Source organism: Carlito syrichta, unplaced genomic scaffold (genome assembly GCF_000164805.1).
Source record: "Carlito syrichta isolate Samal-C Ts95f unplaced genomic scaffold, Tarsius_syrichta-2.0.1 Scaffold104719, whole genome shotgun sequence".
Classification (NCBI taxonomy): domain Eukaryota; kingdom Metazoa; phylum Chordata; class Mammalia; order Primates; family Tarsiidae; genus Carlito; species Carlito syrichta.
In genome coordinates, this window is record NW_007048815.1 from 235,913 (window position 1) to 249,115 (window position 13,203).

The following is a 13,203-nucleotide window of genomic DNA, read 5'->3' on the forward strand; positions in this document are numbered from 1 at the left end:
GGTCTCAAACCCGCGGGCTCAGGCAATCCACTCACCTCAGCTTCCCGAAGGCGCGGGATTACAGGCTGAGCCACCGAGCCCGGCGATGATAGGTATTTTTATTGCAACTGATTTCTTTTATTGGACCCATTTTAATTTTATAATGGGAAAAAGTCAGTAGAAAAAATCTAATTGAGTTCAAGGAACATGGAGCTAGCATTGTACTCATTCCTAGTGGTAATATTTAAGCATTTAGTGGACATAGCCAAGTTCTGTGCTCATTGCTGACCATGATGCATGGTGAAGACACAAAACAAATGAAACAAACACCCAGATTTCTGACTTCCAATGACTCAGGTGACTCAGTTTACATGAAATCAAAGTTGGAGGTAGAAAGGAACCAATGATTATTGAACAGGTACCATATGCTATATTTTAAGATCTTCACAATAAGTCTACAAGCTTGGTAATATGATCCCCATTCTATAGATGAGGAAACAGTGAAAAAAATTTGTCCAAGTCTTTATAGCTAACACGTGGTGAGGGCAAGATTTGACTTCGGTTCTTTCCAGTCCTTTCTGGGACACACCAGTAGCCAATTACCAAAGGTAGGTGTTGAAAATACAAAGAGAGAGAGAGTGTAAAGGTAGAGGAGAAAGAAAGAGTTTGCTAACGCTGAGAAATGTCATGCGTGAGATGAGGGAAAAGAAATTTGACCCGGACAGAAGAGCTGAGTTAGGAGCACAGTTCTCTGATGCCTTTCTGTGCTGCAGGGATGGAGTTGGAAAACAATCGGTAGGCCTTTTTCACCAATAGAATGATATAACGAAAACGGTGAAGATAGTTTTAGTAGTGTTGTGCCATGTTTAAGTGTTTCAGAGGGTCCCCGAGTCCCCTTGAATCTGTGTCCAGAAATTCTGCAGGCTCTTTTCAATGTTGTTACACAACGACTTCCCACCTCCCATTCTGCTTGCCCTCCGAACTCTAATTCTTCTTCCTTCTCTCCTTAACCCCCAGTCTACTTCTAGATCAGTGACTTGCAATGAATTTTTACCCTGACTTACAGGAAAAACTACTTTTTCTTTTGATAGTACACACACACACACACACACACACACACACACACACACACACACGTGCACACAACTGAACCAAAACATTTCACCAAGCACTTCTTACGCTTATTAGTTGCATCACACTCTAGTGGTTTTCATTTCATTCTATTTTATTACCGACAAAAATGATGGTCAAAACCCACTAAATTGATTTTATTATCTACTAATGGGTTAAATGGCATGTCTATACATGTAGCTATTGCTTCACTGCCCACAAAGCATGAACTCATTTTACTTCTATGATCCTGTGTAAAGTAGGTGGATACTTTTTTTTGAGTCAGAGTCTCACTCTGTCACCCAGGCTGGAGTGCATTGGTACGCTCATGGCCACCCCAGTATCGACCTGCTGGGCTCTGGCAATTCTTCCACCTCAGCCTTCCAAGTAGCCAGAACCACAGGTTCACGCTACCACGCCCGGCTAGTTTTTTGAGATATTGCAGAGACAAGAGCTTACCAAGTTGCCCAGGCTGGTCTTGAACCCCTGGGCTCAGGCAATCCTCTCGCCTTGGCATCCCAAAGTGCTGGGATTACAGGCTTGAGCCACTGCGCCCGGCCAGGTGGATACTTTTATCTGCCTTCTTATGGATGAAGCTTCTGAGGCTCTGAGAGTGGAGTGACTTTCAGAGAGAAGGGTTTGAGAGAAGGGTTGTTCCTTTGTGAATTGTAGATGGGCAGCAAGGAGAGTCCAGTCCCATGGAAGCAATTGGTCTATCTAGGGAAACTTCTGGGGCATCTGTCCTGTGCCATGCACCATGCTAGGACCTAGCAGATGTCAGTGAATCACAGGAAATATGTTTATTATGGGGAAAAATCTGAAGAAAAGATGCAATTGAACCCAGGGAGCATGGATTTGCCACCGTACTCATTCTTTTTTTTTTTTTTTTTTTTTTAAGATGTGGGGTACAATTCAGGATTGGATGTGGACATCATAGAGGTAAAGTTTGGGCCTCTCTTTTGTCCCCACTTTGCCTGGTTTGATGTACTCATTCTCAGTAGTGATATTCTGAGATCCTCCGGGAGCTTAGAGCCTGTGGGAGAAATCTTCTTTAGGGCTCAAACGAAAGTCTCAAAGAGGTCCTGGTTTATAATTGAATTTTAATAATATGGTTTTTATTATACTAAGTGCCAGCATCAGGGCAGAAGTGTCTGAGTGATTAAGAGGTAGAATAATTAGGGCAATTAGAGATGGAAGGCTGGGAAAAGGGGGATCCCAGACCCTCAGTGAAGCCAGCACACCTGGAGAAATGATCGTCTGGTTGGGGGTGAAAACATAGAGGTGGCCGAGCTCTTGAGTTAGCAGGTCTATCAAGGGAAGAGCCAGGGAGACAGACGCACCCGTGGGTAAATGCTGCAATTAAGGGCTATAGAAAGGAGAGATTCGCTGACGGAGGCAGAAAAACCGGTCAAAAGAAGCAGGACAACACTACAGGGACGTGATTGTCACAATTTCAAAGGGGAGAAGAAAATGTTGTTTTGAATCATGAAAGTGTGTATGTATCTGAACTCTTTTAACTTTCAGCTTTTACTTCTGTAATGAGAGTCTCCTTCTCTCATAAAATTCTTTAGAAAATAAACCTGTGTTTTAATTTCAGGATCATTATGACTGGGGACTTCGTGCTATTAAATCTGTCTTGGTTGTAGCTGGCTCCCTGAAACGAGGAGATAAAAACAGTCCTGAGGATCAGGTACTGAAATGTTCATACAATTTTTCTGAGTAAGTAGCTAAACAGCTTCATACAAATGAAAGTATATATCTGGAGGGTGAGACATGCATACCATGATTTTTTTTTTATTATTGCAGTTTTTTGTTTGTTTTTTAAGATTCAGGGTATATGCATGCATGAATTATTCCCCATTCCCCAGATAGTAGACATTGAATCCCATAGGTAATTTCTGAATCCTAACTCCTCTTCCCACCTCCCCCCTTATTGGTGTCTCCAGTGTCTATTATTTCCATCCTTGTAACCATTTAGTTCCCACATATGAATGAGAACATGCAGTGTTTGTTTTTCTGTTTCTGAGTCAATTCATTTAGGATGGCGACCTCCAGTTCCATCCATGTTACTGCAAAGGATGTGATTTCATTTTTTTAAATGGTATTCCATGGTGTATATATACCACATTTTTAAAAATTTGGTCAATTGTTGGTGAGCACTTAGGTTGGTTTCATGATTTTGCTGTTGTGAATAGTGCTGCAGTGAATGCATGAGTACAGTAATCTTTTTAATATATTGATCTTTATGACTTTTCATTAATCAGTATTTTTTATTATGGTTTTGTGGGGTACAGTTAAGGGTTAGGTGTACAATGGCATTTCATTCAGGCACCCTGTAGATAAGAAGTGTTTTCCCATCCCCCGACAGATATTTGCTACTGTTAATCCCATCCCCCTCCCCCCCATAGTTTCCCAGTACCATCCGTCATTTTCTCATAGTATTGCATTGGATGTTCAAGGTCCATTATATGAGTGAGAACATGTGATATTCAGATTTTTGTTTTTGTGAGAGGTCACTCAGTATTATAGACTCTAGTTCCATCCAGGTTGCAGCGAAATTCATGATTTTGTTCTTTTTTATGGCTGCGTAGTATTCCATCGTGTATATGTACCACATTTTTTTAATCCAGCTTTATGACTTTTAAATAAATAAAATCTATTGCTAATATAAGATATTGTGAGAACTGGTATTTCTTATGTAATAAGAGTTCACAGGTATTCCTGAGGGCAAAGATATGGCCCTGGAAAAATGTGATTTTATCAGTTCTTTTGAAATATCAGCCTCACAAAGTATTTTGAGTTATAATCAAAAAATTCAGTAATCATGGCTCAATTTCCTCTGAGGAACATTTAGGAAATTCGATTGACTTGGGATATTAATCCTGAAAACTTAATGGGGGAAAGTGCATTCATCTCATGAAATGTAAGTTGGGTATGAAATATGAAGTGGGCAGGACGGTTGCCTAACACCATTGAAAGTCTCAGTTGGTTGTTCAGAGCTACTAGAAAAAGTTCTACTCTCCTTCCTGGAAAGAAACATAACAGCACATCATGCATCTTTCCCTATTAAATAAGTAGTGAGAGCAGTGGACGTGATCAGTATATATACATGCAACACGACGAGAAATAGAAAAAAGCTAGATCTAGTCTGTTTTTTTATGTTACGGGAAATTTATTATGTGATTTTTTTTTTAAACCTTTATTTCCAAAATTTTTCTCTTTTCCTCCTATTCATAACTTATGATTAAGTCAAGATTTTCTTTTATTTATTTGTTCTCTTGTTATTTTGTTATTGTTGTTGGAATGCTTAGTTCATTCTATAAGTTATCCTGATGTTTGAGTTACTGCTTTTAAATCTAAAGCCTTCTGGTTTACAGCCAAGATAGAACAACAAAAACTCAAAATGTCTAAAATTATCATTCTGAGATTCTCAGAGCACTTCAAACAAAATGATCTGATGGGCTTGATTAAATGCTGGAGTTTGGGAATTTAGGAAAGAGGGCCTCAGATCCTTCCTGAAGATAGAAACAGATCACTGGCAGGGAAGGAAAAGGCTTCCCTGTTGATCTTATTCTGAGGTTTGTCCATGGTCTTAGTTTAGCCTTCTCGTGTTCTGGTAGGTTAACTTTAAGGGTTTAACTGTCCTATAGATAAAATGCCATCCTGATGGTACCAGCATCTCATACTTTACATATGAGGATTCAAAATCGCATCTTTGGTTCTTTAGGAGTTTGTTAGACCTTGCATTGGCTTTTTAATAAAGTATTTTCTATCCTCCTTTCTAGGTACTCATGAGAGCATTAAGGGATTTCAATATGCCTAAAATAGTAAGTGATGACATCCCAGTGTTTCTGGGCCTAGTCAGTGACCTGTTTCCAGCCCTGGAAGTGCCCCGGAGGAGGAAGCTGCACTTTGAACAGATGGTCAGGCAGTCTACCCTGGAGCTCTGCCTGCAGCCTGAGGAGAGCTTCATCCTCAAAGTAAAAGGAGCATTTACTTTTCATGGCAGCCCTTGGGATTTGCAGTGGAAATAACTGTAGTTAAGCGATGCTAATCCAAGATGTTAACTTATATTACCCTGACCCTAGTAAGAGCTTAACATATGCTTTCAAGCACTTTAATATGGCAGTAGTAACTAGAGTAAATGGAAGTAAATATTCCAGTAGTCATGTTCTGTGAGGAGGTGAAAACCTAGCTATGATTAAGTCATGGTTTTAAAAGTAAGCATACTTTTAATCAGTTTGTAAAGCTTCTTGGTTCTTCTTGGTGGCATGCACCAAAAGTTTATTTTCCTCCCCTCTCCTTTTTAGAGAAAATGGGAAGTAAAATCATGTCAGCCTGTGTGAGAATAACTTTGAAAGATGTTATCTGACATATCAAAGGCTTGTGCATATCAGTGTTCAACTTGGGTTTAGTGAATACATGGACCTGAAAATACATATAGAGTTTCCACTTCAGATGTTTTATAGGCTAGAAATCAGTACTCAGTTGTAGATGGTGATTGTTCATATGTTGCTTTTGTTTAAAACTTCATGAAGAGTTATTGGTGTTTGTAAGTAACCCCTGTCCTTTACCAAGTTCTACATAAAGCAATGATTTTGCTTTATTCTCTCATTCCTGTGCTCTGTGTGAGAGACTCAGGAGAAACTCTGCTTTGTACCTGTGGTCTATTTTAACTTTTTGTAAACATACAGTTGTCAGCAGGAACTGGCTTGGGTCATAACGAAAAAAGAATTGAGCAAAAATGTGTAGACTGTCTTTTTGTCATCAACTCGTGAAAGGAAACCAGTGAGTGGCTGTTTGCTTGACAGGTTGTCCAACTTGAGGAACTGTTAGCCGTGCGACACTCCGTCTTTGTGGTTGGAAATGCAGGCACAGGAAAGAGTAAGGTATAGTAAACTGCCTAATAGCTTTCAGCCGTGAAGGAACATTCTCTCTTTCTCTCTCTCTCTCTCTCTCTCTCTCTCTCTCTCTCTCTCTCTGCATATTTTCAATGCTACTCTAAAGAGTTTCCTTTGTGAAGCCTGCCATAATTCTGAGATTCCAATGTTGCTGTTTGATCAAGTGACATTGTTTTCCTTTATATTGGGAGGGGGAGAAAGACAACAAGTAGAACATTGCATTACACATGGAAAAGTAAGCCAGAATGAAGACTGGGCTTTCCACATGAGGTAATTAGCACCCTCTTCATGCATTTAGGTGTATACCACCCTGCTTTATGTACTGTTCAGTAATATAATTATGCTTGGATTCTTTTATCAAAGGTAAACATACCAAGAGATTGTGTAATAAGATATCTGGCTTGCAGGATTTGATGGTCTCTACCCACATTTATCAAAACTACCTTCTCTTCCAAGTCATCCTAGATTCTCCTCCCTATATCACTAAGAAGAACAAACCTAAATATTTTTCTTCAGGGCTTTCTCCGAAATATAGCCCTCTATAGGGCCAAAAGAAAACTTGGCGAGAAAAGGAGGTGGGAAAACCCACAATTTTGAGGTTCCTATTCTATGCTGTGTTAGGTGTGTTAGGTATGATTTACTCTCTACAACAATGATACGTTATGGGTACTATTATCCCCATTTTTAGTTCACTGCTTGATTTTGTTTGGTCTTACTGATGGTCCTGGCAACATACTTATTTTCTTGGTTGGCAGACGGTATATGCAGAACGGCATGCATTTTAATTCAGGATGCTTGAGTATAAACATATGTGGTAGCCAACAATTAAAAATAGCCAGAATGAGCATACAAGATCTTAGATCATGGGGATATATGGAACTTGCCAGCATTTAAACCAGAACCCAATGTAGAACAATTGTAAAGGGAGCCTCTGGATAGATTTTTCTAGTGAAAAATATAATAATTGAAATATTAAAGTAGATAACTGATAGACCTGTAATTATTTTGTTAGAGTAAGTTTCAGATGTAGGCCATGGTTCAAGGAAGGATAGAATTAAATTCTATAATTTCCAGCAGATTAATGGTTTCTAAAAATACAAGCTTAATATTCCTAAAGCATTTAATTTCCTTCCTCTAGTCTTCACTGATTCTGTTCTACTCAACGTGTAACTTAAGCTGATATAACTAGAGCATTGAAATTTAGGACCATGTATTTAGCGCTGTATCATCCCAAAGATTTTAGCAATCATGTATCAGTTCTTCAAATCCCCTCTGAGTAGGTCAGGATGATAAATATCTAAAACAAAAACCATGACTTTTCAGGGAAAGGAAGAGCAGGCATTGGAGCCGATATTTGGGGTAAGCTGTCAATTAAACATACGTATATTGAGCACCTACTCTGTGAGTTATCATCCTGAAACCTTCTCTTCCTCAGTTACAGAGACCAGGATTTCTCAGCCTCAGCACTGTTGACATTCTGGACTGGATAACTCTGTTGCAGGGGACAGTCCTGAGCATTATAGGGGATCTAATGGAAGCACAGCTCCTCTCTCCACAAATCAAGGCAATCTTCTGTTGAGAACCACTGTTCTAAGTCACTAAGTCTCAAAAAGTGTCCAGAATAGTATCATTGGCACCTCTTGGGCCCTTGCCAGAAGTGCAAATAGCAGGTTCCACCTCAGACCTACTGAATTAGAAGCTACAGGATTGGGCCCAGCAATCTGTGTTTTAACACCCTCCAGACAATTCTGGAGTAGGCTAAATTTTGAGAACAACAGATCATAATAATTCAGGCAGGCATATTGAATAAACATGAGCATGAATGCTTATTGACTTATAGTCCACTCTGCATCCGTGGTTAAAAATCTCAAATGATAGAGTGACCTTCTTTAGTCTAAATGGTTCAAAGAATCAGGTGGAAAAAAATAAAAATAAAACAAAGAATCAGGTGAACTCATTCTGTCTTCCTAAGGGTGTGTGAAATGAAACCTTTCAAGATGATGATGGAAATGCTCGTATGTGCATTTCTCTCTTCTCCATTTTAGCACACACAGACTATCTAGGGTTTGTGGGATTAAACCTGTCAAGATGGTCATGGAAATGGACATATGTGCATGCTCCCCCGCCTCCATCTTAGCACACACAGAATATCTAGGAACACGTAACGAATAAGGAAAATCCTTCAGAAACTCTTTACTTTCCATTTGGCTTACATCAGTGTTAATTTTTTTGGCTCTTTTCTTCTTCCCCTCAGATTTTGAGAACACTGAACCGAACATATGTTAACATGAAACAGAAGCCTGTTTGGAATGACTTAAACCCTAAAGCTCTGACAACTGATGAACTCTTTGGTTTCATACATCATGCTACCCGAGAATGGAAAGATGGCAAGTTGTATTTCCCCTTTAGAAGTGCTAAAAAATGACTTTTTTTTTCTATCCAGAAAGGCGTTTCTCAGTATAAGCCAATTTTAGTCATAGTCACAGATTTACTGTTTATATGTTGGCATTATTGGAAATATAGTGGATCACAACAGCATTTATAATGTATAAATTAAAACTAGATTTAAATAAGTACTTGATTTGCATTCAGCAGATCTGTACTCAGAGCTGTGTATTTTTATTCCACATTAGTTATATCAGGGTTCCCTGTAAATCAGGAAAGAAGTCAACATGGATTTCTCAGGAAACATTTATCAGGTACCTGATACAAGACACTGACTAAAGTTCAGGTGGGTGTTATTCTTAAGTGCCAGGGACAAAAGTCAACAGGGCATGTTTACTGCCCTGAACGTGTCTATAGACAAACAGAACCCTTTGTTGCAATCTGTTATGACTTCCTATTTCAGTAAATGCACTAACCCTGGCACCATCGGCAACATTCTTCTTCCAGATGCCTGCATGATTTTCTCCCTTATGTTAATTTATGTCTGGTCAAATGTCACATCAGAGGCATCCCTGATGACCATATCTAAAGTGGGATACCCTTCATCCTTCTCTAGCCCTACTTCTTGTGTATACTCCTTCCTTTTTGGGGCAATTTTTACCCTTTCAGCCTAGCTTCTGTCTTTTTATAAAAAACTGGCTGGGTGTGGTGGCTCATGCCTGTAATCCCAGCATTCTGGGTGGCCAAGGCAGGAGGACTGCTTGAGCCTAAGAGTTCAAGACCAGTCTGGACAACATAGTGAGACCTCATCTCTACAAAAAATTGACTGAGCATGGTGGCACCCACCTGTAGTCCCAGCTACCAGGGAGGCTGAGGTGGAAGGATCACCTTAGTCTAAGAGGTCAAGGCCACCTCTGGTGAGCCGTGTTCATGCCACTGCACTCTAGCCTAGGAAACAGAGTGAGAACCTCAGACAAGAAAGAAAGAGAGAGAGAGAGAGAGAGAGAGAGAGAGAAGGAAGGAAGGAAGGAAGGAAGGAAGGAAGGAAGGAAGGAAGGAAGGAAGGAAGGGAGGGAGGGAAAAGAAAAAAAAGAAAAGAACTGTGGCAAGGAGATAACCTATCTGTTTATCCTGAAACTTTCTGGAAACTGTTTAAATCAGTGACCATTAGAAAAGGTTTCTGGCTTCTTTATGAAACGTAGTGGCAGGTTCTATCAGATACTGTCACTCACTTTTTGCACAGAATCTCTTACAGAAGAAACTCTCCACATACGTGCATCAAGACAGTGGTATTACATACTTGAGTTTGAAAAATCAGCTATTAAATACACCATGTAACACATAGAATACTTAGATATGTGGTAATGGTGACAGGACTGTGGATTTAAAATGTTTTTGTCTGTACATCTTGGGAAGTAATGATCACTGCATATAATCTCAAAGACCAAATTTCTATAACATGCATAGATCTTCCGATTGCTCTAGCTTTAGAATGATGCCCTTTGAAAATTGTCTTAGAAAAATAGAGAAAGGTGAGCTGAACTGATATTTGGTCTAAAATAGTTATTGAGCTTATGTGCATGAAGAGAGAGAATGTCTTCTTTTGGTGCAAGTTCTGAGTTTTATGTGCATTACCCACATAAATACCCACAACCGTTCATCAAGGAAGGTTCTGTTATTTCTCTTTGACACATGGGAAGTTCAGTTTTGGACATTAAAGATCCCTTTCAGGGAGGGGAAACCTGCCCTTTGGTGAATAGTACAGCTGGATCTGGAGCTGACATGTAGCTCGAAAGGTGTTATGCACTGCACCAAGGAAGAGGCAGCAAAAGTGCTTCTATCTAGTTAATAAAAGAGCTCCTAGGATGAATAATATACATTTATTTTAGAAATAAGTAACACTTGACTCCATTATGTATTAGAATTGCTTACTCTTAATTTATAGGTCTCTTCTCTTCCATTCTGCGAGAACAAGCAAATCTTACGCATGATGGACCGAAATGGATAGTCCTGGATGGAGATATTGACCCCATGTGGATTGAATCATTAAATACTGTCATGGATGATAACAAGGTGACTCATACTTCGGTGCTAAACCTTGAACATAACATCTTGTGTGCATTGAGATTTCCATTTCCTGTTGGTGCTAATACTGGTTTTTACTCATTAGCCTGTATTCTTACCACATGTGACCATTGGGCACACATGGGAATGAGTTTGGGAACAATAGACATGGGACACTTCTAAGGGAGTAAGGAGGAACAAGGGATACAAACCACTGGGTACCATGCTGAGCCCTAAGGACGTGGGAGGCAGGCTCGTCAGAAGCCCAAACCTCAGCTACACGCAATATACCTGTGAAACAAATCCTCACATGTACCCCATGATTCTGAAATTTAAAAAAAATTAAAAAATTAAAAATCCCTGTTTTGATATGTGGCACTTCCCTAATAATTCCCTTAACTTTGCTGTGAAAGAATTTCAGGGAATATATTTTCTGTATGAATTTAACTACCTTTAATGAGAGTTAGATACAGATTTAAGAATTTAGTTTACACATCTTACCATTTTGTAAGAGGGAGGCAAAAATTATTAATCCTATATCATCTTTGATTAAGAATGGAATACTTAGATAGTAAAAGAATGAGTTTGTGCCATCTGATAATTGGTGAAATATAGCTATTGAAATTAACTAGTTTCTGTGACTACAGATTGAGTTTAAATGCTTTCCCAAGCCTTTTGCCATAGTTAATCCAGCATTCCCAGCAAAAACAAAAGGTGATGGTATAAGTCTGTGAGATGTCATTTAAGCAATACAGGGTCTATTGTTGGGATCAGGAGAGAGAAATCAGTAATCATCATTACCCCAGAATGGAATTAGTAACCACCTTAAATTAACAGCAATTACTACTTTCTCAACTGAGACATTGTTCATCATAAAATATAGGCTTGGGATCTTTATACTTGCATGAGTTTCTTTGGACAATTGATAATTGTGGCTTTTTGGATTCTAAAGAAATTTTTTATGCTATTCAGGCCTTTTCATGGGATCAGCTTTGAAAATAATTGTCTTGTATTTGGCATAGCAATAATTACCACAGCTATTTAAGGTTGGCATTCATAAGTCCACTTAGGAGTTTGTTCTTCAAGGGTCAGTCAGGCCGCCTCAGGGGTGAACTTAGATCTTTACTCAGACTGCGCATCTTGTTCAAGACAGTGAGCTCACAGCCTTTGATACTTCTACCAGGGGAAAGTACCTTTTGTTGCTGCGGTATGTTAGCGGTGCTGCTTTTCCTCCCGGGTGACAGCTTGCCTCTGTTTACCGCTGTGCTGCCCATTCCAGGTGCTGACCCTGGCCAGCAACGAGCGTGTAGCCCTGACACCCTTCATGAGGCTACTGTTTGAAATACATCACCTGAGGACAGCTACCCCAGCCACTGTTTCCAGAGCTGGTATTCTTTATGTGAATCCCCAAGATCTGGGCTGGAATCCGTAAGTATTACTTTTTAAAAAAAAAAATTCTTTTTTGTTTATTGGGGCAAAATGCATACAACATAAAATTTACCATTGTAATCATTTTGCATGTACAATTAAGTGGCATTAAGCACATTCACATTGTTGTACAACCATCACCACCATTCATCTCCAGAAAGATTTTATCTTACCAAACTTTTGTATCATTAAACAATAACTCCTTATTCTGCCATTCCCCCAGCTCCTGGCAACCTTTCATTCTACTTTTTGTCTCTGTGAATTTCACTTCTCTAGATACTTCATAGAAATGGAATCATGTAGTATTTGTCCTTTTATGACAAGTTTATTTCACTTAGCATAGTGTCTTCAAAGTTCATCCATGTTGTAGCATATTGCAGGATTTCCTCTTATTTAAGGCTGAGGAATTTTCCATTGTGACAGTCAAGAAAGGTTTGTCTTTGAGAAATAAACAACAAGCATACACAAGGCATTCAGATACGCCGTTTCACTTCCCCACCATAACCCTGCTTGGCAGTAGGATCAGGTTTCCTCCCTGGTTCATACGAGTGGTAAGTGGGTCAGAGGGTTGGGATTCAGAGTCAGGCGTGTCTGCTTGTTGGTGGAACCCAGCACTTCTAATATAATGATGTATTATTTGCTTGACTAATTACGTTATAATACTGAGGGAAACAATATTCAGAAAACTCATATCTTAGAATTTTTATCCCCAGTTTCTGATGAGCCATGGTTGTGCTATGTTTTCCCATCTAGTAATTTAGAGCATTTGCGTGTTCACTGCAATGACATTGTGGGAGTTACCCTCATGCTGTGTGTGATTTCAAATGGAGTTTTTGAATATTACAGTGCTTAATGGCAATGAATTAGAAATGATCTACTAACATAAATTTTACTGACCAAAAAATATATATTTCATTGTGTGTATAGACCACATTTTGTTGACCCATTCATCTATCAATGGACGCGTGGGTTGCTTTTGTCTTACTGCAAATAAGGCTGTTATGAACACAGACACACAACTATCTCCTCAAGACCCTGCTTTTGCTTCTTTTGGGTATTTACCCACGACTACAACAACTGGATCATAGGTTAATTCTCTCTTTAATTTTTTGGGAAACTAGCTTACTGTTTTGAACAACAGCTACACCATTTTACATTCCTACCAAACATGCCTAAGAGTTCCAGTCTCTCCGTATCTGCACCAACTCTTGGTATTTTCTATTTCGTTTCTGTTTGTTTTTATTTGATAGTAGCCATACTAATGGATGTGAGGTGGTATCTCCTTATAGTTTTGATTTGCTTCATTGTTCTGAGGGTTAGTGATGTTGAACTTCTT

General features: G+C 39.2%; 1 protein-coding gene across 1 annotated transcript in view; it reads left to right on the forward strand.

Annotated features, from left to right (window-relative positions):
* LOC103268211 (dynein heavy chain 11, axonemal-like) overlaps positions 1–13,203 on the forward strand; it is a gene marked incomplete at its 3' end in the record, with an annotated part of 189,018 nt that overhangs the window by 158,287 nt on the left and 17,528 nt on the right. The window contains 6 exon segments of the mRNA XM_021716137.1: positions 2,687–2,779; positions 4,875–5,069; positions 5,901–5,978; positions 8,245–8,381; positions 10,298–10,448; positions 11,719–11,867. Coding sequence (XP_021571812.1) covers positions 2,687–2,779; positions 4,875–5,069; positions 5,901–5,978; positions 8,245–8,381; positions 10,298–10,448; positions 11,719–11,867 — 803 coding nt within the window.